The sequence below is a fragment of the Henckelia pumila genome, chromosome 2 (genome assembly GCF_033568475.1).
Source record: "Henckelia pumila isolate YLH828 chromosome 2, ASM3356847v2, whole genome shotgun sequence".
Classification (NCBI taxonomy): domain Eukaryota; kingdom Viridiplantae; phylum Streptophyta; class Magnoliopsida; order Lamiales; family Gesneriaceae; genus Henckelia; species Henckelia pumila.
The window spans coordinates 136733433-136761111 of record NC_133121.1 but is presented as its reverse complement, the minus strand read 5'-3'; the positions used below and the strand labels follow the sequence as shown (position 1 = coordinate 136761111).

At 34.9% G+C, this 27679-nt stretch overlaps 5 protein-coding genes and 1 pseudogene across 11 annotated transcripts; 3 read left to right on the top strand and 3 right to left on the bottom strand.

Moving 5' to 3' along the window:
- The first annotated feature begins 1980 nt into the window (after positions 1–1980).
- On the top strand, positions 1981–5704 carry LOC140882622 (ribonuclease 2). Its single transcript, XM_073288734.1, has 9 exons — positions 1981–2287; positions 2788–2816; positions 3035–3108; positions 3800–3901; positions 4008–4011; positions 4135–4226; positions 4615–4776; positions 5003–5102; positions 5434–5704. The coding sequence occupies exons 1-9, from the start codon at positions 2043–2045 to the stop codon at positions 5487–5489; spliced, it is 864 nt and encodes a 287-aa protein (XP_073144835.1). The 5' UTR covers positions 1981–2042; the 3' UTR covers positions 5490–5704.
- Positions 5705–6332: 628 nt separating this feature from the next.
- Positions 6333–10149, bottom strand: LOC140882569 (uncharacterized). Its single transcript, XM_073288642.1, has 5 exons — positions 10091–10149; positions 9260–9614; positions 7554–8683; positions 6668–6840; positions 6333–6583 (listed from the first exon to the last, which is right to left on the bottom strand). Exons 2-4 carry the CDS (start codon positions 9603–9605, stop codon positions 6766–6768), a joined length of 1551 nt encoding a protein of 516 aa, XP_073144743.1. The 5' UTR covers positions 9606–9614; positions 10091–10149; the 3' UTR covers positions 6333–6583; positions 6668–6765.
- A 242-nt stretch (positions 10150–10391) lies between these two features.
- On the top strand, positions 10392–15287 carry LOC140882588 (GPN-loop GTPase 3). 4 transcript variants are annotated; one of them, XM_073288674.1, is made up of 10 exons: positions 10392–10435; positions 11080–11319; positions 11482–11590; positions 11694–11775; positions 11928–12013; positions 13009–13112; positions 13187–13317; positions 13399–13492; positions 14066–14121; positions 14873–15287. In XM_073288674.1, exons 2-10 carry the CDS (start codon positions 11275–11277, stop codon positions 14964–14966), a joined length of 801 nt encoding a protein of 266 aa, XP_073144775.1. In that variant the 5' UTR covers positions 10392–10435; positions 11080–11274; the 3' UTR covers positions 14967–15287. The 4 variants fall into 4 exon arrangements, with proteins under 4 accessions (XP_073144775.1, XP_073144778.1, XP_073144777.1 ...); XM_073288677.1 differs by having other exon boundaries at positions 10399–10435; positions 11233–11319; XM_073288676.1 differs by lacking the exon at positions 10392–10435 and adding an exon at positions 10531–10955.
- A 1213-nt stretch (positions 15288–16500) lies between these two features.
- LOC140878497 (cysteine desulfurase, mitochondrial-like) lies at positions 16501–17886 on the bottom strand (annotated as a pseudogene).
- Positions 17722–21111, bottom strand: LOC140882587 (large ribosomal subunit protein uL18-like). The gene is made up of 9 exons (XM_073288673.1): positions 21037–21111; positions 20397–20466; positions 20219–20310; positions 19668–19794; positions 19507–19586; positions 19253–19369; positions 18589–18723; positions 18281–18450; positions 17722–18054 (listed from the first exon to the last, which is right to left on the bottom strand). The coding sequence occupies exons 1-9, from the start codon at positions 21037–21039 to the stop codon at positions 17937–17939; spliced, it is 912 nt and encodes a 303-aa protein (XP_073144774.1). The 5' UTR covers positions 21040–21111; the 3' UTR covers positions 17722–17936.
- Positions 21112–23328: 2217 nt separating this feature from the next.
- On the top strand, positions 23329–25719 carry LOC140882586 (F-box/LRR-repeat protein 12). 4 transcript variants are annotated; one of them, XM_073288671.1, is made up of 3 exons: positions 23337–23454; positions 24143–24217; positions 24317–25719. In XM_073288671.1, the coding sequence occupies exon 3, from the start codon at positions 24452–24454 to the stop codon at positions 25622–25624; it is 1173 nt and encodes a 390-aa protein (XP_073144772.1). In that variant the 5' UTR covers positions 23337–23454; positions 24143–24217; positions 24317–24451; the 3' UTR covers positions 25625–25719. The 4 variants fall into 4 exon arrangements, with proteins under 4 accessions (XP_073144773.1, XP_073144772.1, XP_073144771.1 ...); XM_073288670.1 differs by having other exon boundaries at positions 24143–24272; positions 24356–25719; XM_073288672.1 differs by lacking the exon at positions 24143–24217 and having other exon boundaries at positions 23329–23454; positions 24356–25719.
- Positions 25720–27679: the final 1960 nt, after the last annotated feature.

Genomic DNA, 27679 nt, shown 5'->3' with positions numbered 1-27679 from the left:
AGGCTCGATCACACAAATACCAATTCAAAACAAAGTCCAAAACTATCGATACAGATACACAGGGCATCACCCCGGCAAATATAAAACTCGCTAAATTGATATATACATATATCTGGGAATATGACTCCAAGCTCGACTCACTGGGTACCACTAGATGACGCTCTACCAGACACGTCAAATCCCCCTGGATAACCTGCTATGGAATCACAAACAGCCATGACATAAAAACAAAACAGGGGTCGGACCCCAGTATGAAGAACTAGAAAAATTACGACAAATATAAATGACACGAATAAATCAAGTACAATGCAATAAAATGCAATGTAATGCATGACATGTATCAATAGAATAAGGGATACCAAATGGAGTCCAAACGAAACGTATCATAATAATCTCAGTGGCCACCCGTGCCAGGAACGCAGCAGACCTCGAATCATCACTGCTAATCCATACACGTAGCATCGAGGGCGACAAGAGCTACCCGTCCGACCTCATGCTGTCATCAGGAGTGTCGTACGTAGTATCGAGAGCACGGTTGCTACCCGCTCGGTCTCGTGCTAACTCAGGAGTGCACTAAATAATGTCACTCGCTCCATCGATGACTCAATACATCTCAAGAGATCAATATCAATAGCAATCAAAGGAGTCAAGACTCAACGTGCTATGAAAAATTGTAAATGAGTGAATGCAATCATATAATCCACATAAGCACATAAAACACGTTATCACTCATTACAAAATACTTAATATCATTACATGCCATTATAGGTGTCGTAATTAAACGGCTCATACGTACCTCAACCAACACTTAATTTACCACGGAAATATTTCAAGTATTTCTCGGATATTCCAATCCCAAATTTTCAGAATCTATAATTCCAGAAAAATTGCTCATAAATCCTAAAATTCATATTTCATATTAAAACATCATATCAATGACCAAATATCGAATATACGACTCTAAAACATCGAAATACTGAAATTAAAACAATCTGAATTTTTTCGAAAATTCCTACAAATTTCAAAAATTCGCATTTATATTTTCTAGAACATCTAAACACTCTATTAATGAATAATCAACACTAAAATTCGAAAATCCCCAATTATAATAATCTGAAAATTTGAAATATTGCTCCAATAATTTCTGAAAAATAGTCAATACCTTCAATCGACTCCGATATAATACCTACAACCAATAATAAATCAAATATCAATTATCGGAAGTCAATCGAATCGAAATTCCCAAAAGTTCAAAACCTAGCCTCGAATTTACCTCAATGAGTCGAAATAAAAGTCCAAACAACTAGGACCACACTCCCCTACACTCCGGTGACGATCGGCGGCGGCGAGGGAGGGAAAACGGCGGCGGCTGTCGGCGATGGGTTTTCGGGATGGCGATTTGAGCGATGAAGAAAATTAAAACAAAAAAAACAGAAGGATACGCGAGAGAGACGGTGGAAAGAGAAAGATATTATGATATATATATTATATATGTATATATGGATATGTATTAGTTTAATGTGTGTTTTATTTTATTCATTCAGGGTTTAAACTTGACCCGTTTCGAGTTATTTCAACTATTGTGTGCTCTATAAATAACATATTTATTTTAATATCGTCTATAAATCGATATTTATAAATACATATTTTTAACACATAAATTAATTAATATATTAATATCGGGTCCTTACAGAATTGGTATTTTTAAACAAAATTTTCTCTCTCCAGAGAGTAGAAAATAAGTTTTAATGAGTTAGGTATTAAAATGTAAGATAAAAATAGGTTTGGGTATGAATTTATAATTTACCCTTAAAAAAATACAATTTTTTTTAAGCATTCAACGTAATATTTTATTTCAAACGTGTTCAAAAATCACATTTGTTAAGAAAATATTGTAATTTTCGGATGAAAAATATGCACCGCCCGAATATTCCGTCTCTTCACATGGAGTTTCGTCTCCCATATAAATACAAAATTCAATGTCCCCGGATTCAACACGCATCTCCACGGCATCAACCAGAGATCGTTACGGTTCTTCGGCAATGGCCATGGATTCGCTCCCCACCCGATCGCTTCGCCTCACAGTTCAATGCGTATTCGTCTTGATTTTCTGGATTGGGTTGTCCTGTGTTGCAGAAGCTAACGCAGGTGGGGACTTTGGAGAAATGTTGCGAAAAGGAGGAAGTAAGCAGAGAGAATTCGATTATTTTAAGCTCGCTCTTCAGTGGCCTGGCACATTTTGCCGCAAAACTCGTCATTGTTGTTCCTCCAATGCCTGTTGCCGAGGGTACTTTTATTTTCTTGCTGTGCTATTAGATACTGTGCAAGTATGAGGTGTTTTGTTGGTTGTGGACCTTGGTTGGTTTTATTGGATACGATTTTTTAGCGATTTAAAATGTTGAAGTTGATGCATGTTCATAAATTTAGGGCTAAAGTATGTCGGATAATGGTCCTCGCAAATTTCAGATTAATGCTTCTTTTCCTTAATGTCCCTCTCGACGCAAATTTTCTATTTTGCTTATTTTATATGTAAATATTTTTCATTTTCATTCATAGCAAATATTTGGACTTTCTGGAGCAGCTTGCTTAATATTTCAAAAATAATTCGGGCGGATTAAGACACAACCCGCTTAGAGGAGGCTTATATGGTTCATCTCCACATGCTTACGCTGGCTTCAATTTATTTATTTTGCTGCTCTTAGCTTTTAACAGCCTTTGCTTTTAAATGTGAAGACTTTCATGAGAATGGCAAGGAAACTTACTTACTTTCTGTTTAACTTGAACCAGTGCGAATTCACCTGCAGAATTTACAATCCGTAAGTCCGATTGCAACCCATTCTTTTAGATATGATAATCAAGCTATAGTTTTATTGTTATTTGAAATGTTATTTATGCATCTATCACGTTTAGCCTCCTTTGTGTTTCTCTGGCAGTGAAGTGTGTGTCAGAATTTCAGTTACATTGCTGTAAATATTTTTTCATTCACACTTCTGATCTAATTAGGAATCCTCATGTGACGATGTTTCGTTTCCAGATGGACTTTGGCCAGATTACAATGATGGCACATGGCCTGCATGCTGCTCTGGCAAAAGATTTGATGTTAAAGAGGTATTAGTTTGTAATTTTTGTCGTAGAGCTTGAACACGTAGAGTTGCTCTGTATTCTAGAACATGTGACGTCCTGATATGTTGCTTTTGCACTTTGAACGTGCACTTTGAATCTGGAACATCACGGTGCTTGATTTACATTAAATCAGAAGCTTTTGTGGAAGAGAAAAGGCTTACAAGTGTCACTGCTAAGAGCATCCTCGAACAGCTTGGGTACTATGTATATGCGCCAAAATCACTGTTTTATATAGAGATAGGAATCAGTTCCTCACCCAGAAATCAGTGTGAGATTTATAGGTCCCAATTACTATGTCAACTGGTGCAATCTCTTCGAAGCTTACATTGCCTCCAGAAACTAATTGAGATTATCATCTAGCACGTATTTGAAGATGGAAATATCATCTATACTGAATATACAGTATAATGTTTCATATTCAACAGTTACCACATAATGTAGCAGATAAGAAGCTTTGATCTTGTATCCCTGCTTAAACCAATAGGTTTTGTTAGATGGAAAATAATCAGTGAAACACGTTGAAGCTTAGGTTTTTAATTGTAAGAGCATATCTGTATCTTGTATTCTAGAGTGCCTTTTTTTTACTTTGACAAAATTTACCATGAACAACATATAGACGCTTATTTTTGGGAATAACCTCGCACCTTCTCATTTTTTTACCCTTTATTGACTGCAGGTTTCAACATTGCTTGATACCCTTAATAAGTACTGGCCATCTCTTAGCTGTGGTTCTTCATCAAACTGCCATGGTGGAAAAGGATTATTTTGGGAACATGAGGTTTTTCAACTGTCTGTATTTTTGTAATTCCAGGCGATCTATACATGGAACTAATATTATCTCCTTTTGTTTTTACCTTATTTGATCGGGGTGACAATGATGACAGTGGGGTAAACATCTTTCTCATGGTCTTTAATCGTTTATGTCAGAGAACCTTAATGACAGTTTAGAGTTTTAATACACTTGATCCTGGATTTGTTAGTGTTAACTTCTTTCATTTCCTTGTTTTGTAGAAAAACATGGAACTTGTTCCTCTGCCGTTACCGGGAATGAATATAACTACTTTGTGACAGTACTTAACATGTATTTCCATTATAATATTACGGTAAGGATGATTCCATTGAATCACTCATTTTATCTGTAAGCTTCCTTACACCAGCCTCTGATGCCATCATGGGTTATGCTGCTTTGTAAATTTTTAAACAATGATTTAGTGAAGAGAAAATAAAAACTTCAGAATATGAGGGTTTTGGACATGATTCATGTCACAATGCACAAATTGGTAATATTCTTGTTAAAAACTTAACATTAAAATTGCTTTTGAGGTTTGGGACTACATTGCTATTCCATTTGCCGTCTCCAGGACATGATAAATCTGAACATTCATAGAAGATAATAGTTTTCGCATCCAGCACTTTTTATACATTCGTTGATCCCTTTTTACCAACATGTCTTTCATTTAATCGGTTTTCAATTTTATTTACATCATGCAGGAAGTTCTAATAAATGCAGGATACTTGGCATCAAATTCTGAAAAGTATCCTTTGGGAGGCATTATCTCAGCCATTCAAAATGCTTTCCATTTAACTCCAGAACTTGAATGCACTGGTGATTCTGTCGAGGAACTTAGGTTATGCTTCTATAAGGATTTTAAGGTCCAAACCTCCTTTTCGAGAATTTATGTTTTATTTGTGATTTTTATTTTTGTGAAAAGATGTCCGATACCCTGTTAATCATTTTTTACTGAAGTTAATATCTCATGTTTCTTTTGTTTTCTCTTATTAAGATTTTAATCCCAGGTAGTAATTAGTATTATTTCTGTCTCTTAATTTCTCTATCTAAAATTTCCGTTTCAATTCTGAACATGAGTTGTTTATGCAGCCTCGAGATTGTGCAAACGACTCCAACTCTCTCAGCAGCATGGTTAATGCGAAAAAGTCATGTCCCAATTACGTTAGGTTGCCCGCATTCGCCTCATTAAGTGAGTTTAATTCTCCAAGTCACTTTAAATCTTAACATTCTTATCATCCAAGTTTCTTAGATGATGGCCAGCACGAACAAACACAACTAAATTGTTCAAAATCCTCTCTTAAATCGTAAATATCTAGTTTTAGATTGTAATGAAATGAAATGCAGTTAAATTTATTGTATTTGCATCCAACTTTATAAATCTGTCATATCCTGCAATGCTACACGGCACCTACACCTGCTTCCAATTTTTTCAGATTGTTATTGTTCAAGGTAGTGCGTTTAATATTATTATCTAAAGCATCATTTTAAGCCTGAAACACTGCTATTCTCTTTTATTTCAGCGCACGGAAACAATATAATTGATGCATCTCAATCGCCTTTGCTCTCATCTATTTGAATTATGTTGCCTGGGGTGAAAAACTCGATCAACCACAAGTCTCCCGTCGGTTAATCAACTGTATTGTGAAAAACACTGGATGTGTATATACAAACGAACCCTTTTGATTATTTACTGCAGCTGTGATTGATTTGTCAATATTGAGATTTGAGGTCATAAAACTGCTGTGAATAGTTTTTGTACCAGAAATAAGTTAAGAGCCCTTTTATGTTCAACAATTTCTTCAAAATGTTTGGTACTTCTATTGTTTATTTTCTCGTCATGTTCTTAGGCGAGCTTTGATCAGTTGATCCGATTTGATAGAGAGTTTGGTGTCGGTTAAAGCCAAATCTCCGGTTCAAATATTGTGAAGGGAGAAAGTTGTGTATTGGGAAAGCTTTACAAATTGGATCCGCCGTGGCCTAATTCTATGCGGTGCCCAATGTTGCCTGAAAGACCCCTACTTCTAGACCAAAATTAGAGGTTTTTTTTGCCAATAATCTTTAGTTGGTGGCAAGAGTGAGGCTCAAGCCTCAGAGACCCCAAATCTTGGGTTAAATTCTCACTTGTGTGGGTGGTCATATAGATAAATCCCTACACCTCGATGGAAAAAATTAGAGTTCTTTCAATGAATAACGTGGTTCAAAATTTCAATGGAGGCATAAAGTGGCCGTTCATTTTTTCTTTGACATGGTAGTGCGATCATGTCTTGAGTAAAATTTATTTCATCGTTATTTTTAGCCATAAATTTGTGAGGTGTAACAACAAAACAAGGAAATTACAGTCAACACACACACGAGTCACGACCAAAATGAAGTAAAATAAGAGGAAAAACCACATAAGAAACCCGAAAAAATGGCTATGTGAAATTCAACTCTCACCCACAGTAGGATTTAACCAAAATGTGCCTGAAGCGGCTGATGGCAAGTCCCGTGACTTCGAATTTTAAGCTCAGCCGACTGATACAAGGTATAAGCAATCTCTAGCAACATGTACAAAGTCTAACAATCGTTCTATCGGCACTTCTCCTGCAAGATATCTGGCCGAGAAAGTATATTCTTGTCTTCATACTCGAGAGTCTTTTAGAAGCTGCTAGGAACATTGGTCAACTCTTGCTACATGAAACACATCTATGATCAATAACAGTCGACTAGGTGCAACAGAAACAATGATCAAAAGGATCAAGTTTTAATACACACCTTAAAAAATTCATCCTGAGCTTTGTCACACGGGGAAAGAGCAAGGACTTCCCCACTCAAATTTTTGACAGAAGTCCCAGGCCAGTTGGATCAAGCAACTACCTCATCTTGATGAAAACCCACTTTAGCCATGTTGAAAAGCAATGCTGTGAAAGGTGTTTGGGTAGATCCGCCTAGATAACACGGTTATGCTGAGTAAACTAAGGATATAACAACGAATTTGAACGTACTATGAGTAAGAATCTGATACTAATTAGAGTTGGTGTCTCAGTATGTGTGAGGGAGGCAAAAAGGGATCACAGATCACAAAGCCACTGGACAGCCACAAAATGAGTACGGCAAGTGAAAACAACAAATTGATAAGATAAATGAAACAACACACCCTGATATCAGTTCATTTAAAATTCATCTAAGCACGTAATTGCTTCAACACATGGTCGTAAATTCACAAAGAAAATTAAGGACAAAATGGGGCTGAATACGTTTTAATGCACCAGCATTCTTATAAAGCTGGCAAAGGTGAAAGCAGCCATATACTATGTGCCAACAATTTCTTAGGAGCAAACTGCTGAAAAAGATGAGCAAATAAGTTGGGACACTATATACATTTGTCTGAAAGATATTTTGTTCAGTAGCATCTAACATCCAAGTTGAACCCCATGTTTGTGAAGAACGGAAGAAAACACCCCTCGCACAAGAAACTGACAACTTTCAACTTTATAAAGAGGAGTTATTCCTATCTTGGTGATTGCCAATAACTCTTGTCATCATACTATTTGGCAACATTTATGAGCAGTAGAATGTCGTTGCAATGTCAACCTTGAAAATAGCATACAAAGAGAGAAACATTAAGCAGGATTTTGTGAAAGATCAGTTCAGAACTTACGCTACTCCATGTTGTCGAATAGTCATCAGTAGAGAGCAACCAATCACCGGCCTTGGATGGCATAGCCAGCAAGTTACTTGATAAATTAACATCAAGTGTCTCATTTTCATAATTTTCAGCAGGATCATGATCTCGTCTCCTTTTCTTCCTCTTTCTCCTGCCCTTTTCGGACCTGAGTCCTGCTGAAGACCTCTCGTTCCTATCTGATCCATAATCTTCCACAAAGTCATCGTGTAACATGCCATACTTGTCAGACTTACGAAACCCTATCCCATTACTGATAAATAGAGATTCCCAGGACTCAGAAGAATGAAATTCCTCCAACAGCCTAAAATGTAAAACCCAACACTGCACACCCAACCATTTAATGACTTCCAATGGTTTCTTCTTAAAGCTTTCTTCCATTAGCAGGACAAAATCATTTCCACGACTAGGGGGATTGCAAAGCTGAGAGACCAAATTCTTTATTTTAACCATGTCACCCTTGCTGCCTTCTTCTTGAACAAGTCGCAGGAGCCGCCGACCTTGAGTTGTCACAGCATTGAGTAGAAGTAGCTGATCAATGGAAATAGAACCGGAGTACTTTGACAGTATAATCTCAAACCACTCAGATGCATTACGAAACCCTAAGAATTCTGACCTTGGTTCCAGATATTTAGGTATCAAATCTAGGAAAAGAAGCAGATCCTGCTCTTCGAGAAAGATTAGAAGGTGACTACACAAGAAAGAGAAAGATTCCTCCATTAGGAAATCCTCCACAACTTTCCATACTTCTCCAAGTTCCTTGTTATACATCAAGTCAATAAACATATCAATAAAGAATCTAGTATCAATCAACAAGATTTCACCTTCCTTTAATGACTCAGAGAACTCCTGAGATGACCAAAATTCAGGCACATACTCAAGAAAATTCTCAACTGTCCGCTGGACATCCAGATCAAGGAAGTAATGGGGCTTTGTCGCAACCATGGCAGGTGATTGCCCATGTTTACCTTTCCATTCAAGTTCCTCCCAACAAATATCTCGGTTTACAAAAGCAAATCGGGACAATGCCTTTGCACCCTTTCCGTGCTCCAAGTAACCAGATTCAGAAAAATTAGAGAACCACTGCAAGATCCTCCTTGGATTACCTGGATAGATTAAAACACTGTCAGCTCCAAAAGAATATTGGGCAGAAATATGCAACTGCACGTGTAGTCCACTGAAAGCAATAGAAAATGCCCTGCCAAGTCCACTCCATTTGAAAATTTTAAATAGAGACTTAATTATTATGAGGCAAATAAACAAGTTTTCAAGCAGTAATTACAATTTCTCTCCAAGTATCATTTGCACAGAAATTATCAACATTCTATATCCGCGATAAAAAATTTGTCTTAGTTGAATATTAAAGCATGATGTGTGATGCTTGAAGAATCATGATCAACAAGTCAGTTTGGTTTTTACTACATCACGGGGGTTGTTTCTTCCCATGTTGCATGAAGCTAAGACATTACGTGCTCTTAATGCTAAAAAAACTCTGTTAACTGATGAAACAGAAATATTCTTTGATCAACAAATCTCTGAACCCAGCTGGCATTACGGTTACTCCACGAGATGAAAATAAATACCTCCATAAGTACCAGAATTTGTAGATTAAACACCTCAATTAAACCAAACTACTGAAAAAAAATATGCAAAGCACATTTCCCCAATGACTTAGTCAGCACCTTTGAAAAAATTCCCCAATTTTTTACTTTTCTTGGCTATTATTGGCCCAACCTTTTGTGGCCATTTATCAAAGATAAGTTGAAGAAGTTGTGATGCCAAATATCGCTTCACTGGCATGGATCTCAACAGACTCAAAAACAGCTCCCTTTGGCAACGGGGGCTGATAGATCTTATGCCCGAGAGAGTGTTACAAAGCCAAAGTCGAGCCTCAGATCGGCCTTCTGATGACATCAAAGACCAGATTACTATTTCCAATTCATCAAGACGAGATTTTCTCCACGTAGAAGATTCATCACTCCCACTGCCATCAGCCCATGTGGCCTCAGATAGAAACAACTGAAGCATTTTTGGTGTCTGCAGCATTAAGATTATCAACATGAGAAAATTTCATCAATATTTACTACCCGGGACACTAAAGGAGAAAACTAAAAGGAAGAAAGCAAAAAAACAAAGAAAAAATTAACAAGCCTGCGCAATAGCACTAGCAGCCGATAAACATTAACACAGTCACGAGTCGAAAAGGGGAACTTCAACGTAAAGATTGCTAGTAAAATTTGAAGTCTGGAAGCTTAAAAACGCAAATTCAGCCCCCCCAAACACCCAACCTAACCAGATGAATCAAGAATTAGACAAAGTGAGCAGCGGTGCCACCCAGAAAAGGGTTCAAACTATAAGTTTTGCCCTGTTTTTCAATCAATTTGTAAATTACACGTATAATTTAATACCAAGCACCTGGAGACCCTCATCAACAAGTCTGGCTCCACCCCTTACCCAATAAAATCAAAACAGTATACTGAAAAGTGGAACAAAAATCAGATGACATTGTTTACCTGAAATATGCGATGCCTCCGTCGAAATCCTCCCGCAAAATTAACCAAAACTTGGAAGAATTGCAGTGAAATTAACAATTAACCAACCAAAAAAAAAACGAAGGAAGAAATGCGGGTGAACAATTGGGCCTTGAAGACCTCAAATTGGGCTTGTAGCCTAAATTTTGGGCCGGACAGTCGATCTAATTTCCACCAAGGCATAGATTCATCAGTTCACTCGATTATTGTTGGGCTAGCCTCAGCGGCAATATTTATGGACCAATAACCCAATTTAAACAAATATAATTCCATTTTGTTTCGTATTTGAACTTCACTTGACCTGTTCGTAACAGCTTTTGCAAAAAGGTACAGTTTTCTTCCATGGAATACATGAAAACCTAGGGTGACCTTGGTGCCCTCCCACCCTTTTCGTTCCATCTCTTGATTCAATCGAAATAATCTTGTATTTTTTAAGCGTTAAGTTCCAGCCAAAATTATTTATCTGCACCTTTTGAGTTAAATTTGTGTTGAAGAAGCGAGAAAAATAGAATACTGTTTGGGTTTTGGAATGTGCTGTGTTGAAATTTTTTTTTTGTTTGTAAATGACTGATAGAATTCGCGGTATTCTTGATTGATTATAAATGATAGTTGTGATGTATGAAAACGTTTTAAGGTTATATGTCATGGTAATAATGTCTGCGGGTGAACGGAATGTTTCGTGAGCTTATTCACTTTCAAAAAAGCTTTGAGTTAATCTTCAAAAAAAAAAAAAGAGAGCTTTGAGTTGGGGGCCGAGTGACATTAGGAAAATGATTTCATTCTAGTTATCTAAAAAAAATTTCGGGAATTGGTTGGCCACTAAACCATCACTAGTGAAAGTTGGCAGGTGCACCGTTTTATTTTCTTCTGGTCTGCTCTGGTTCCTTAGCTTCTTAGAGTGAAAATGAATTGATTATGACTGCCTTTCATCTGTTTCTTATTTTTCTTTGCTTTTTTTATTGGTCACTCAGGTGGTATAGTAGTGTTAATTTTTGGCGGACATAATTTATGGGCTTCAATGATGCACTGAGCTTGTTATTTGGAGCTGCTATTTGGATTGTTGCATACACAATTGTTGCCGTCTTTGATATATTCAAATACTCAATTTCCCCTTCATTGTAAAGGTCTTCCGAAATATATAGCAGGGGAGCAAAGAAGACATCACCATGGGCTATGCACAATTAGTTATTGGCCCTGCTGGCAGTGGAAAGGTTATTCATTGAATCTTTCCGTTAAATTTGCTCAAAACGTCATTAGATTGATTCCAATTTCCAATCTTATTTTTCTGGCAAGAATGATGTGTAACAGTGTCTTTGATATTGAAGTTGACAGTCCTGACAGGAGTTAAGACACTAATTAATTGCTTTATGCAGTCTACTTATTGTTCTAGCTTGCATCAACACTGTGAAACTGTTGGCCGTACTGTGCATATTGTAAACTTAGATCCTGCTGCTGAGAACTTTGACTACCCTGTAGCCATGGGTAAGCATGCTGCATTATGATTATTCTTTCCTCTGTTTGGACTCTAATGTGGGAGTGATTTTTTTATTTTTTGAAGAATCTAATATGAGAGTTTAAATGGTAGATATTAGGGATCTCATTTCTCTGGAGGATGTGATGGAGGATCTTGGATTGGGTCCAAATGGTGGCCTTATTTACTGCATGGAGTATCCTGTCATCACCCAACTTTTCTCCTTAGCATTTAATTTCTTATATTATGTGTTTTTTTTATACCCCTCAAACTCAAATCTCTACTTTTAGAATCTTGATTTTTACATAATTTTATTGCAATATGTGGGGCCTTAATTTTTACATCCAGACATCTTGAAGAAAATTTGGATGATTGGCTGACAGAAGAGTTAGATAACTACTTGGATGATGATTATTTAGTTTTTGACTGCCCAGGTATGTACTTTTAGCTGCGTCATTGCTCATATTATCATATTCCAGTGTCCTCGGTATTATTTGTCCTGAAGCATTTCTTTACAAATAATATAGTATTTTGTCAAATTTTAGTTTAAATTATTTGTGAATTGTGTGAAAAATGGAATTATTGCCTGGGATAAATTTTTTCCTAATCTTTTTGATTGAGAAATTTATCTTGCCAAAACATTGAAGTAATTTCCCCACATGTCGGCGATGTCCCCATCCAAAGGAGTGGAATAAGTTGTGGAAAAAAAAAACAGATATACGGAATACATTCAAGTATTACACTTGACATAGCTTGTCTGGATTTTCTGGTATTGGCACGACCAGCGGGATTGTTTGCCTTCATTTACTCTTTTGCATATAGAGTTATATCAGAAAGAAAATTCTGTTTTTACTCTTTACCGATCATCTTTCTTTTGACTTGGTTGCACAGCTTTTGCAAAACAGTTTATCCATTTGAAGAATGTGAATCCTTTCTCCTGAAGGAATCACCACTCCGTTTTTTCAGTTTGCTTTGATTTTCTTCATTCTGCATTTCATTTTCTAGCTAGCATGAATGACGTGAGCATCTTGGCAGCAATACATACCAATACAACGTCTTGATAGTCATTTACTCATTTATGAAAAAAAATATTGGTGTGTGGTTGTTGAAATGCTATCAAGTTCAAATCCCTTAGTTCCTTGGCATAGCCCTTCAGATTTTGTAATGGCTGCTGGGGGCTATCATGATCCTATTGACAGCAGAGTCTACGATTTCCAAATTTGTAATTCATTTGATTTATGATTGTCTTTCTATATTCTTTCCTTTCGTTAGTATGAGAAACTTTGAAAATTCTGATTGTAGTATGGTTGATTTCACTAAATATTTTAAAAATGATAATGTGAATTTTATTATCACCAGTAAATATCTCTATGCCCTGACTTTCTGACATTCTGTATGCCGATCTTGATTAAATGTTCTGATACAACAGGTCAGATAGAGCTCTTCTCCCATGTTCCTGTGCTGAAGAACTTTGTGGAGCATTTAAGGCGAAAAAATTTCAATATATGTGTCGTGTACTTGCTTGATTCTCAGGTATTTACATCTGAAATTTAACCTATCTACTTTCACTGCCTTTATGCAGACTGAATTTTGTGTTGTACTATTAGTTTATAACGGATGTAACCAAGTTTATAAGTGGTTGCATGACTTCACTTTCTGCGATGGTTCAACTGGAGCTACCTCATGTTAATATCCTCTCCAAAATGGACCTTGTGACGAACAAGAGAGACATTGAAAAGTCAGTGCCTTTTACGTTGTAAAGAACACTTGTTCATATTATTTTGTACTTGGATTTTTGCATGATTTTGTTGTCCTTTAGTTATTTAAACCCAGAACCTCAGACACTGCTGGCAGAGTTAAATCAGCGCATGGCTCCACAGTTTGGAAAGCTTAACAAATCTTTAATTGACTTGGTAAGTTTGAGCATCCCTCAATTTATGTGTTGATCCCCATTCTAAAAAATCTTTTTAAATTTGAAAAGCATTTGTCCCTTGTTAAGAAAAGGGTATGTTCCTGACGTCAGCAGCACTAAATTTTTATTTTTATTTTTTAAGAAAAAAACGTCAAGTTTTTGGAAGAGCTTATGATGTAATCATGTTTAGGTGCCTGACAGTCTGTAGTGATTGGAACGAATGTGGCATTTTCTTGATTTTTTTGCTTTAAGCGAGAGTGTTTTTCATCACTCCTTCAGTGATTTTTTCACTATATTTATGCGTTAGTTCTGGTGTTGAATGAAAGAAATAGTTATTTCCTTTCTGATTAGGTGTTGTGGTTTTGATTGAAGATAGTGACTTCTGATGATGCGGTTGCAATTTCTGTTAGTATATTTTGTGTGTGAGTGCATGCATGTCTATACAATATAATTGTATATTTCTGTGTTTTTGCATGAGTACCAAAGCAGATTATCCCCATCAAGTATTTTTACGACTACAATTATGAATTACCTAACTATATTCTTGATAATCGCTTTAACTTCTTTGAATCAGGTTGATCAGTACAGTATGGTGAGCTTTTTCCCCCTTGACCTGAGAAAAGAGCGCAGGTATATTGGCAACTTTTCCTACATTACTGATTGGAATTTCAAATTTAAAAGGAGGTGTCAGTTGTGACTAACTTAATTGGGAGACCTGAGAAAAGAGATCGTGTATGTTATGTTGCCAACTTCCCTTTATTGAACAGGAAGAATTTTCAAATCTAAAATGTGGTGTCAGTTATGACTAACTTAATCATGATAAAGATACCAAACCTTGATTCCCTCTCACCTCTTTTAAACTAAAATATTAGTAGTTGCCTCAAGTCCTCAACCTGTAATTGTATAAGTTGACATGAACGAAGGTTGAATTTATTCTACAAGACATATTGAGACTGTATTCTAGTTTTAATCTCTTGTTTGCTTCATAAGCCAAAGAAGCCATAATCAAGTACATTTTTTTTACAAAGGCTTGCATAATCAATTCTAGCTCATCTAAAACATTAACCCATATCATAGCACTTTATCACATGGAACTTGCTTTTTTGGCTCATTCATGATCTGCTCCGTAAGACCTCTAGCTCTCTTATGTAGCCTCCGTTTGCCAAATTTCTCGTTTTCTTCTTCGTTGTGTGGGGAACTTTAAACTTGAGGATAAACCTCGGTTAAATTTTGCGCATACGCAATGTAAAAATCGTTGTGGCATTTGTATGATTGAAACTTCTCTCATTTACATTTTAATGGTATATTGAGAGAGGCAAAGAGAGAACTTCTAGGCTTCGAGTTATTGCTAATGGGAACATTAATAACTCATTTTGTGCAGTATTCAGTACATATTATCGCAAATCGACAACTGCATTCAGTATGGAGAAGATGCGGATGTGAAGGTTAAGGATTTTGACCCTGATGATGATTAAGGCTTTCCATGTTTCTTTGCTTTCAACGACAAAGTAATTGAAAAGGTTCAATCGTATGTGCTCTATATCATTCTTGTCCTTCCGGGGAGTGGGATATCCGTTAATTGTCTCAGGTGCAGGTGAAGAATTAGATGTTTCTTTGTTAGCTGCTAACTTCAGTTCGTATCAAGAAAATTGTTGTCTCCGTGTGAAAATGAATGTCAACCAAAACTGTCGTGAAAATGCGTTTGAAGAGAGTAATTGCAAGTTTGGGTTGCCTTACTACCTAAATCACAGGTTTTTCGAATACTACGAAGCTATAATATGACTCATTGTTCCGTATCTTTCATCTCTTATTTACGATATAGTATAGACACAGGAATAAATTATGGTTTCGTGATATTCAATTGGAAAAAAAAACTACCACGAGGTGATTGTTTCAAACTCACGGTCTCGACTCGCACAGATAACCCGATGCGACTTGGATCTACCAACCTTGTTAAAATAGAACCACACAAGTAAGCACTTGGCCAAACCTTCACAACACAAGGGAACAACTATTTCGTTACCAGAAACCTATTCATAGCCTCAGATAACAGGGCTTGACGCGTAGGCGGACGAAATGTCAAACACCAACTAAATCTTGAAAAATGTGTATGGTAGTTAAAGTTCTAATGGATTTTTTCTTTCAGTGAAAAAATGTGGAAGTATGCAAAACGGCAAACCTCTGTAAATTATGTCATTCTTTTCACATACATTTGCCTCCGGTTTTGGAATCCTCTAACTCCAGCGTTTGACTAATTACTTTTAACTGATCAAAATACTTGGAGTCAAAAATGATAACAAATATGCGTAATCGAAATACTTGGACACCATTTGGACAAAAAGAGAGGCTTTGTTCGATTACACATATTTGTTATCATTTTTTACTCGAGCTTCGAAAAAAATAAAGTTATAATTTTTTTTTATTATTATGATTCATGTATCATGTATTTTTCATCGTATCTCGCGAATCAAAAGATTTCATAGTGTATATCATTCAAACGAAGGGAAGTGTGACTAATTTTAATTTTAAAAATTAAAATACTCGTAAAAATTACATATGCAAGAGCTATTTTTAAAATAAATCAAATCCTGTGGTGGTATATTAGATATTTCCTTTTCTTTTCTTTTTTTTTGACATACAACAGACGCATGTTGTAATAACAATAACAATAAAGATAGAAGTGTAAAGATACCCTGCTTTTCTAGTTCCTTTTTTTTTTTTCCATGCCAGATAATAGATGACCGATTACTGCTCATCTCCAAATCTTAAAATAGATTACCGATAACTAAAATACATATAAACATGTACAGGCTACAAGCCCAAATCATCTTATCTTAACCCATAATTATATTGGTAAATCAATTTAATCTTCATGGCATATAATTTTATTTGAATTTTTTGAACATGACATGCACATACACAAACACAAGTCCTTGCCGCATCGTGTGCCAAAGAGATATATCTTTGGGATAACTCCCAATTTGGTTCTTCGTTTTAGATTTTCTTCCTGATTTGGTCCTTCGTTTTTTCATTGACCCAATTTAGTCCTTCGATTTTCACCATATTTCCGCAATTGATCCATCCGTCCAATTAAACGTTAAATCTAACGGGGTTGATCTGCTTAGCCTATTCAAGCTTCACTTCTCACCTATTCAACATGTAAACCCATCTTCCTCAATTTTCCTTTCTCTTAAACGCTTAAAACCTAATCTACTCCCACGTTTCTCATCATCATATTCAATTTCCTTCATTGCTAGCTCACACGCAGCACCAAACCGAACAACCAACGGCGTAGGGACAGTTCCACTCCTAATACCCCTCTCTTGTCCACCCCCATTCATTTGTGGCTCCACTCGAATTCTAGGCCTTCTTCTCATGTACAATGCCACAATGCCATTAGGCCCGTAAATCTTATGACCACTCAAAGACATTATACTAATATTCATCATGTCCACATCAATGGGAATCTTCCCCAATGCTTGTGCAGCATCAGTATGCAGAGGAACATTAAGCTCCTTGCATATTTTATCAATTTCCTCCATCACTGAATAACACCAATCTCATTATTAATCATCATTACAGATACCAAGCCGGTATCAGGCCAAATGGAAGCTCGGAGCTTTTCCAAATCTACAAGCCCGCCGGACTTTACTGGAAGATAAGTAACCTCAAACCCCTCATGCTGTAAATGACTGCAGGAATCCAATGCACATTTGTGCACGGTCTAGATGGTGATAACGTGACACTTCTTCTCTTTGTAAAAGTGCAGAACACCCTTGATCGAGATATTGTTAGACTCGGTGGCTCTGGAGGTAAAGATTTCTTTCAGCGAGGCGTTGATTAAGGCCGATATTTGGGCTCGGGCCACCTCGACAGACTGTTCCAATTCCCACCCGTAAAGGTGGGTGCGGGAGTGAGGGTTCCCGAATTGGGAAAGATAATAAGGTAGCATAGCATCAAGACCTCTAGGGCCCACCAGGTTGAATAGAGGAGAAGTGAAGCTTGAATGGACTAAGCAGAACAATCCCGTTAGATTTAACTCTTAATTGAACGGATGGACCAATTGCAAAAACACGATGAAAATCGAAGGACTAAATTGGGTCAATGAAAAAACGAAAGACCAAATCAAGAAGAAGACCTAAAATGATGGACCAAATTGAAAATTATCCCCCACATATCTTTTATAAATCAAGCCATTTTTGTGCAGCATAAAAAACAAATTAAACAACCTTTCGGCGCCAATTGGACAGCGTTTCTTTCAAATCTAAATCCAAAATAGCTGATTTAAAATTCAGAACAAGGAAACACAATAATCCCTTCAAAAAGTAGTACTGTGAACAAAAAACAATAACGAAACTGTCGAATCTCCTTGCAACTGAAACAAAGATATCCCATGAAGTAATACGGAACGCAAAAATTTAAGGGACTTAAACTGAGTGCTCTGTTCACTCATCATCATCATCCTCATCTTCACTGTCACCTCTTTTTGCAGAATTCAGAGCATTCAACCTCTGGACAAGCTTCTCCTTCCTCTCTTCATAAGTTAGCTTCTTAAGGTTGTATCTGCAGCAGAAGTGATTCCCAAAGCACAAATTGCAAGTGAGAACAATTTGAGATTGAAAAAAAGAAAAAAGACAAATGATTCATTGATCTGACAATTTCTCGAGCACGAAAACTTAAGCTTAAGATGGAGCTCATGATGGAAAACCATTCATCCCAGCATGTTCTAGCTTCTAGGGAATAAGATACTTGTGAAGAAAGGGTCTATCAGATAACAAGATCATCGTACCTCTTGTGGGTCTTTGGAGGTTGTTTATCAGATTTCTTTTTGGTGGGATCAGCACGAATGGCAGCATGAACCTTTTTGTATAACTCCTCCATGTTCTCCGACTCGATACCCTTTTTAATAAACCTGCTAAAGTGAGATTGGTACTTCTCGGGCTCATCTTCCATCAAATTCTGCATAGTTGAAGGTTGTAAATCGATTTAAAGCCCGAGCAGAATAAAAAACTGTTGATCTTAGAATGTCCAACCACAAAGTTGAGAGGGCAATACATGTGTTACAACACGGAGCAAGGAGCTCTAGTTAAAACTTACACTCATGTAGGAAGATACATGTCCTCCGTAGATGTATTTCCTATGCACTTCAGGGTCAAGTTGCTTGCTTTCCTTGCCAAATCCAGCAAATCTTTTTTCACTGTGAGGGATGTCAAGTCCACCATCCAGAGCTCCCTGTGAAGAGATAAGAGCATAGTTTTGCACTTAAGCATGCTACTAAATAAAACGATTTATTCCACAATTTGATATAACCATACTCCAGTAATAAAACACAAGGCAAGCCATGGACAAAAGTGGCATAAAATTTTTATTCTTTGTTTCAAACAACACGCAGCTACAAACCACCAACTACCCATCACTCGGGGGCACACCAGGACTCTAGCTTATATATTTTCATGTAGGAACAATCCTCATAAATAACTTAAAAATGTGAGCAGCTTAAATTCTTTTTCCAAAGTAATTGCAATGAGCTTGAGAAGGTTGAGGTTCTCTCCTGAAAAGCCTCAAAACTCAACCATCAAAAGACTTAGGTAGGCAAATCAACAAAGTCCCACAAAACCCGGAACAATCATCGCATAAAATCACTCCCCATGGAAAAAAAATTCCAAGTACATACAAAAAATACAAAATGCCAAGAAAATGGCTACCACAAGCATTGGGTAAAAGCACACAATGCAAATCCCTAATCAATTGACAATGATACCTTGAGGGCACCAAAAACCCGATTTCCAGTGGTAGTCCTTATAAGTCCGACATCAAGGAGAGCACGGAAAGGCCTTCTGCTTTCAGCTGGTTCAACAGAATAATCCTCTCCGGTGGCCTGAAAAGATTATTTGCGATTAGCATACATCCAAAACACTTGTAACATGGAAAAACCTCACCATATCCATAGTCTGACAATGAAATGACCACGTCTACAAAAAGGTAAACAAAATGTGCAGAGAATAGATTAATTACCTCAACATTTCCTTCATAATCCTCATCCATCTCAAGTGTTTTCAGAACTCTACGAGCCAACAGAAGTCCGGTGCAGTACGCTAGATCAAAAAACCATGCGTTAGACAACATTGATCAGCAGCTGTAAGACCTCTGAAAAAATAATTTACTAAAAACAATACCAGCAGAATAATTGGTCAGGCCAACTTCAAGGCCATAGCGAGGCAGCTCATGGGAATAAGCAGCAGCCAAGACGTGGTCACCAGCAATGCTTGCAGAGACAATTTGTGCAATTATATTTGTATTGGTCTACAAATGAGTTAAGGATCCAACTATGCAAAGAGAATATACGCCCACCAGAACACATGAATGCCATGTCAATAAGATCAACGCAGATAAACTTCTGCATTATTCAAGTCCAACCAATGGGTCGAGACACCATACTCTTTGAGGTAGTTATCAAATTCGGAATTCAAATATCATTTGATACACAGCCAACAACACCCCTTAATTCACTTCAAAAAATAATTTACAAGATAAAAGAAATATGAAACAAAATTAAAATTAGAATGTTAGCCAAATATACATTTTGAATGTATAGGTGCTGACATTTGTGCATTCATGGTGAGTGCGCCTCTGACAATTAAAATATCAGCTCAGCTGCTTCAATTCATTTCACAAAATGAACTCTTTCAGTCTTTCACATTAATGAAAAATGAGGACATAAGGATACAAATCGCACGACAAATCGATATTTCGGAGTGTTGTACTTGTTCTTGTCCTGGTTGATCAGTCGAATCCTTGCCCGATAGTCAGTCTTACCCTCTAAAATAGGGAAAAAAATATCAAGATCGCCACCAGGTTATTGACTTAATATGGAAGGAGTGCATAAAAAATTGTCAATTACTTACGCCTCCTTCTCTTGAATTTAACTTGGAACCGTTTGAAGTAGGCTCTTGACTTCTGAGCCTTGACAAATACCTGTAAATAGATCACGGAATGTTAAAACCTGTAGCGTAAACAAAAAGATGGACGACATAAACTCCACCCAAATTCACATAACAAGTAATATCATGTAAAAATTAAACAAAAGTTAATTGTAACACAAGAAAATTCAAAAGATAACCCAAAAATATACGCCATCCGCGATACCAACTTGAGAACTCAACCAAATCTAACAAAGACTATAGCATCGCACTCGCACAACACGAATCAGAGGAAAAGTTAAAATTAAATAAATCCATTGATACTCGGTCGTGATTTCATTAAAACACTGAGATATACGAGCAACAACACATCAAAAGGAAACAAAAAAAGATAAGTGGTGAAGAAAACTCGTCAAAAGTTAAAAAAAACAGCTTTTCGATCCAACCTCAGTTAAATCTAGATGAGGAACCAACAAGAATTCAGTATCAATTTTCCTTTCAAAATCTAAGTACACACGTGATGTTCTGAAGAGAAATATCAAATCATGTAACAAATTGACGAACAAAAGAACAGCAGAATATAAAAATATCGCGGCATTTCTTATCTCAGAACTAAGAATCTTACCATTGTCGACTGATATTCGCGATGCTGCAGCCTGCAAACAGAGGAAACGTAAGGAAATGTGTGCGGTGAGGCTTTAAATAGAGTAAAACCCTAGTGAAATTGTGGGCCAAAATTAGGTCAGGCTTTTTGTACATCTTGGGTTTGGGCTTCATTGTGAGCCCAAATAGTTTGATGAGAATATTTCAACCGGCCTCAATTTGCTCCACCAAATGCGATGCTTGTATAAGGAGAAAGTACAATTAACAATTGAAAGATTTACTAATTTACTTCTCATCAATAAATTTCATATTTGAACGTTTTTCATTTTTCATAGTTTATTTAAATTTTGAAGGAAGGTGACCATATTCGTTTAATATTAAAAATTAAGACATATCGAACTCATAGTGGATTTTTTTTTTTCCTTTTAAAAGTAAATAAATCGATGACCCAAACATAAATAACTATTATTATTGTTTTATTGAACGAAAATGATCTAACATCCATTTTTTTAAATAAAAAAAATCTAACATTATTAAATATGTCTCGATCGCATTCTAATCTGATCTAAATCTAATGTAAATTTCGTTGTATCTTGTATCTAATTTTGATGTAAAAATAAATGAAACTTTTGTATTGAATTTTTTGTGTTGTATAAATTTCGTTGTATTTTGTATCTAATTTTGATGCAAATTTACATCAAAATTAGATACAAGATACAACGAAATTTATACAACACAAAAAATTCAATACAAAAGTTTCATTTATTAAGATCTCATGATACATTAAATACAAAATCTTGTGATATAATAATAAAATCTCATTATATAATTGTTATAAATCTTTAGCATTATTCCAAATTAATATTTTAAATAAACCATTAAATAGTATACATTTCTTTAATGTGACAAGTTGAATATATTGTCAAAGCTAATAATACATATGTCACACTTCATTTTGTCACAGAGACAGATGACAAGAGACAGTGTTGTTGATGGTCAGATCAAGACTGATCAAACCACGTCGCATATCGTTGTATAATGGCAATTTAATGAAAAGTTATGCCACATAGCACAATTAGAATTATCAGTTGTTTATGATATAGTTATATAAAACCTAATTTCGTAAGTTTTACAAATGTTAATAATTTAATATTCAAGTTTGAAACAATGTTACCCAATTTTCAAAATAATAATAATAAATTAAGAAAGTTAAAAAATTTAAAAAAACTTATATATGGTAAATGAGATTCTTAAGAATTTACGATTAATGATATTATTTCATTATCTATTTACTATAAACGTTTGTTTTTTCATTGCAAGTGCTATTACTTTCAATTATAATATCGCATAAATTAGACCTTGATTATTGTTTGATCTAAATTATTTGATGTGATTTGGACTATATATTTTTACATGAAGACATTATAAATTCATTATATGCTCTATTTGTCAATTTAAATTTTGCATTTTATTGGGTTTAGTTCAATCTGCCTTATAAGTGTTACTCTAATAAAAGATCTAATAACTTATGATTTGTCATGTCAATCCTATAATGTTAATTATGTATATGTGTTGATATGTGGACCCTTTGATAAATGACGATGATATCCAAAACCACACAGTTGCTTACATTAAGAAAAAAAAACTTCAATTAAACTATGTATCTCAAATTGAACTATACATTATAATTTGGTTTGCATTTTACTTTTCAAACCCTAACATGAAGTCTCAAACTAAACAAAAATTAACGCGAGGTCGTTATGTATGTCAAATTTATGAGGCAAATCTTCAATTTGAGTCGATTATTTTTCATTATAAATATGAATTGAATCGGTCTGTATCATAAACGTAGATCCATGACGTCGTAAAATTGTTTTACTTAAGATCTGGTCTTAAATTATTATTGCCCTCTTAGTTTTTGCACGGGGCACCGGAGTGTGTGTGTGTTTTTTTTAGTAACATGGTATTAATGATTTTTTGTTTGGTAATTTTTTTTCCCTAAATAGCTTATAAGTTAAGTTGTTTTTAAACAAATAAGGGTTACCTATTTTTTTTAAAAAAATATTTTAACATTTTATTTATCCAAAACATCATTGTATATTTTTATAAATCTCCGCTATGTCCTCCCTTATTAAATATTATTTTAAAAATTTCATATAATATCAATTTTCTAAATTATGATATAAAATGGTTTTATTGTTTTAATATTCTAAACGTTTATAAGCTATTTTAAATAAAATTAGTTAATTTGTTAAGACACCACATACTATATTACCCAAACACCATCTGAACCATCTTTCAATGCACCAAACACGGCCCAAGATTTATCATTATTGAAAAAAAAAATTGATAATTTGCTGCCAATTATCCAAATAAATGGAGGCCAAGATTTCTATTCATGCTCGAGTCGAGAACTCTCACAAGCTGTGATCTCCGACAGGTTGAAATATTTCTCCGCTATTTTTCGTCTGAGTGATTTTTTCACGAAGCTCTTGAATTGTTTATCTTTCGTTGGGCTATTGGGAATGGATGATTACTGAATCGACCTTTTTTTTTGTTTGCTTGTTAAATCGTTGAATTTGAAATTCTCATTTGGATATGATTGCCATCAAATATGCCTTTGGTGGCTTGATTCATCTCGATATTTATCATTTGGTTCGCAGTGAAGGCTGATTTTTATGCTTCTCTTTCTACCGTGTTTGTTTGTACTGTGATTCTATGGGAGCTAATTTGCAAGGCCGTAAAGTCCCCCGGGTTTGATGAACCATGTTTTTTTTTGTGTGAATCTTAAGCAGAATTATTTTCTTTCGACTGCTCGGTAAAATGCAGTCATTTTAGGTCGATTCATTGGGCTAATCTCTTCAGAAATTTTGGCTTGCGCCATGCGTATTATTATGTGGTTTATTTCATTCTCGGGTGGTATAAATAAGCCTAAAGCTTTATTGAGTATTCGTGCGTAGACTATGGTCTATGTTGTGAATAAGGATCTTTTCTTGCAACAGCTTTATCATTGTACAGTCAACGTGTCTCTTACCATATCAGTTCGCTATGCTCGTTTCTTCTGTTATTCATTGAATCAGTGTTACAGTTGATTATAGCTTTATGTGACCAATTTGTTTCTTTCTCAGTGTTTGCAGTTATATCTGGCAAATGTCTTCTCCTGGTACCATCTGTCATTGTTGAACTTTTTGCATAGGTTCCAAGTATAACAGATTCATCAACATGGATGAATTCATTTTTTCATTTTGGCCGTCCCGAGTAATTTACTTAAGTCGATAAAGTGTTTGCTCCTGCTTTTCTAGGACATCATCATTTGAGAACTAAATTTGGATTTTTGGCAGCTGTGGAGATCTCATGGTTATGATGTGGAGGCTTGATTGCAGTTTGTGTTAATTATTTTGGCATTGCAGCCTTTTAAAGACTTACAGCGCATCAATATGACAAATGATCCAATATTTCCGTCGACATCTGTCCTCCAACTTCCTGATGATTGCTTATACTTTATTTTCCAAAATATTGACAGTTGCTCTGATCGGGAATCATTTGGACTAACTTGTCGTCGCTGGCTTCACATTCAAAATTCCACTCGTCGGTCTTTACAATTCCATTGCTCGCTGACTTGTCTAAGGACTGTCTCACACAGCCTCCCTTCAACTATCATCCTTCCCTCGCATCTGCACCGGTTACTCCTTCGTTTCCATCAGCTACAGTCGCTATCACTATCTGGGTGTACCGAGCTCCCTGATTCAGGTCTGTCTGTGTTGCTTCACTATGGCTCAAAGTTGCAGAGCTTGCATCTAGATTGTTGTTTTGGCATAACAGATCACGGCCTTTCCTTTATTGCACGTGGCTGCCATTCCTTGACAACCATCAGCCTTTACCGGTGCAACATTACTGATAGTGGATTGGAAGTGCTCTCTAAATCTTGTGTCGCGCTAAAAGATGTGAATATCTCGTACTCTGCACTTGTTTCTGATAATGGAATTCGCGATCTCACCCAAAATTGCCGCCATCTTCGAGCTATCAATATGTCTCACTGCAGAAATATAAGTGGTGTTGGCTTTCTAGGATGTTCAAATACTCTAGCTTACTTGGAAGCCGATTCGTGTAAGCTTGAGCCGGAAGGTATACAGGGCATAGTCAGTGGTGGTGGGCTAGAGTACTTAAACATTTCCAACTTAATCTGGAGCATACGCGGTCATGGTTTGGCGTCGATGGATTCTGGATTCCTTTCCAAACTCAGAGTGCTGAATCTGCGGTTGTGCAGAACCATTGGGAACGAAGCTATAGTGGCAATCTCAGTGGGGTGTCCACTGCTTCAAGAGTGGAACCTGGCTCTGTGCCAGGAAGTTAGATTGGAAGGATGGGTGTCAATTGGGTCGAACTGCGGTAGCTTGGAGCGGCTTCACGTGAACCGGTGCCAGAATCTGTGTGATCAAGGCTTGCAATCTCTGAGAGAGGGCTGCAAAAGGCTGCAGCGATTGTACTTGAGTCGATGCAGAAGGTTGAGTTTGACAGCTATTGAGATGTTCAAGTGTTTGAGAAGTGACGTGAAGATTGTGGATGATGAAATTATGTGCATTGCGCCTGCTTCGGCCTTTAGGTCATAGCTGGTACCAATAATCATATTAATTTTTTTTGAAAACATAATACACGTATTTCCCCTATTATAAATACATGACTAAAGCAAAATGAAATTCGATTATTTTATTTGCAGAAAATTTAGAAGTGTTTTGTTCATAAAATATTGAGGTGAGCGTTAGACTACTAAATTTGTTAAGGGTGCCTTAGAAAAATACGTATATTTAACTTTTCTGGGCTTTTATGAAACTAATAAATAGCACGTGCAATGTATTAGGTGACATTTTGTTTATATAATATATTTATTTATGATTTTTTATAATTATATTTAGTAGGATTTTCACGATTTCTTAATTAAATCATAAATTTGAATTATTAGTTATGAAAATTAATCATTAAGAAGTTTTCATAATTTACATACCATGATTAATTTTATTGAAAAATAACTTAAACAGGATTTCATAATTTTTTTTGATAATTTGATCAATAGTTCTCATAAATCATAATAAAATATAAATGTTAGTATCATGATTAATTTTATTTTTTTCGTATTGGAATCATGCATAATCTCAAATTAAAATATATCGTAACAGTAACTAATCATTTAGATTTTTTTATAAATAAATAAACTTAAATTAAATTTCATAGTTCGCATACTATTACATTAATCCAGAAGTTTATTTAATGTGCATTGAAAAATAACGATTGTGGATTCTCACGTCATAAAAAAATTCATCGAAGTACATCTCAAAACTTAAATTAATTCAATTTAATATATGGTGCATCAATAATATTTTTATTTAATTGATTTAATATTGCATGCACACGATCAAAAACGTTTTTACTGATTTAAATTTTCACCCAATTGCAACTTGTTGGTTACATACGTTGGCTTTCATTTGATTCTCAATTAATAAATAACCAATTTAATTTTTTAATTGTGAATCAAATCAATGTAGTATATTAGTAAGTCATAAAGACATAAAACACATTTTTTTTCTTTCTTTTATGCCCCAACTAATATCCCATTTTTACATTTATATTCCAAAATATTTTCTATCCAATAAAAAAACTTATATAGAATAACAATGACAAAGTTTTTTTATTTCACAATTTGAAATTTTTTTCCTACCATTCTCAATTCAAATAAAAATTGATGGTAAACAAAAATATAATAATTAAGTAATTAAATTATTTAAATTCTAATTTTTTATTATTTCATCCGTGTTTTAACTCTGTTTCAGTAAAAAAAACTTTTTAATAAATTGTTAAAGTATAAAAATAAATTTCTCAAAAAAGAAATCCTAAAGAAACAACCAAATAAAATTCTAATTATTTAATTCAAAATAAAATTCTATAGAACTATTAAAATAATTTTTATCATTTATTTAATAATCCTCATAAATATATGAAATAATTTTTTTATTTTATTTTTCAAAATATCTAAACTTTAAAATTGTGTCTCTTGACTTCCTGTTGCTATTAATCAATATAATTATTAGCAAGTCAAAAAGGCATAAACCACATTTTTTTGTCTTTCTATTATGTTCCAACTAATATCTCATTTTTATATTTAATTATATCTCAAACTATTTTCAATCCAGTAAAAATATAGAATAAAAAATGACGAACTTGTTATTTCACAATTTGAAAAATTTTCCCCATAAAAATCTTTTTTCCTTTCATGCACAATGAAAATAAAAATTGATTGTATACAAAAATATAATCATGAAATTACTAAATTATTTAACTTCTAATTTTTATTATTTTATCCATGTTTTAACTATATTTAAATAATTTTTTTTGTAATGAATTTTTAAATTATAAAAATAAATTTCTTAAAAAATAAATCCTAAAAAAATAACCAAATAAAATTCTAATTCTATTTAATTCAAATAAAATTCTATAGCACTATTATAATAATTTTTTATCGTTTATTTAAAAGTTCTCATAAGTATATGAAATAATATATTTTTAAATTTTTTGAAAAGGTTTAAACTTTAAAATTGTGTCTCTAAGTTTCCCGTCGTTATTTTAAATCCTAAATAAATTACCAAATAAAATTCAAATTTTAATTATTTAAT

Coding starts and splice junctions, on each gene's coding strand:
- LOC140882587 (XM_073288673.1), bottom strand. Junction 19,795..20,218: donor ATCGATTTGTCGTGCGATTT/GTATCCTTATGT, acceptor ACTCATTTGTAG/ACCAATACAAATATAATTGC. Junction 19,370..19,506: donor ATTATGAAGGAAATGTTGAG/GTAATTAATCTA, acceptor TAATCTTTTCAG/GCCACCGGAGAGGATTATTC.
- LOC140882622 (XM_073288734.1), top strand. CDS start 2,043: ATGGCCATGGATTCGCTCCCCACCCGATCGCTTCGCCTCACAGTTCAA. Junction 2,288..2,787: donor TCCAATGCCTGTTGCCGAGG/GTACTTTTATTT, acceptor AACTTGAACCAG/TGCGAATTCACCTGCAGAAT. Junction 4,227..4,614: donor ATTTCCATTATAATATTACG/GTAAGGATGATT, acceptor TACATCATGCAG/GAAGTTCTAATAAATGCAGG.
- LOC140882569 (XM_073288642.1), bottom strand. CDS start 9,605: ATGCTTCAGTTGTTTCTATCTGAGGCCACATGGGCTGATGGCAGTGGG. Junction 8,684..9,259: donor ATTGGGGAATTTTTTCAAAG/GTGCTGACTAAG, acceptor TAATCTATCCAG/GTAATCCAAGGAGGATCTTG. Junction 6,841..7,553: donor ATTCGACAACATGGAGTAGC/GTAAGTTCTGAA, acceptor CGTGTTATCTAG/GCGGATCTACCCAAACACCT.
- LOC140882588 (XM_073288674.1), top strand. CDS start 11,275: ATGGGCTATGCACAATTAGTTATTGGCCCTGCTGGCAGTGGAAAG. Junction 11,591..11,693: donor TGACTACCCTGTAGCCATGG/GTAAGCATGCTG, acceptor TTTAAATGGTAG/ATATTAGGGATCTCATTTCT. Junction 13,493..14,065: donor ACAAATCTTTAATTGACTTG/GTAAGTTTGAGC, acceptor TCTTTGAATCAG/GTTGATCAGTACAGTATGGT.
- LOC140882586 (XM_073288672.1), top strand. CDS start 24,452: ATGACAAATGATCCAATATTTCCGTCGACATCTGTCCTCCAACTTCCT.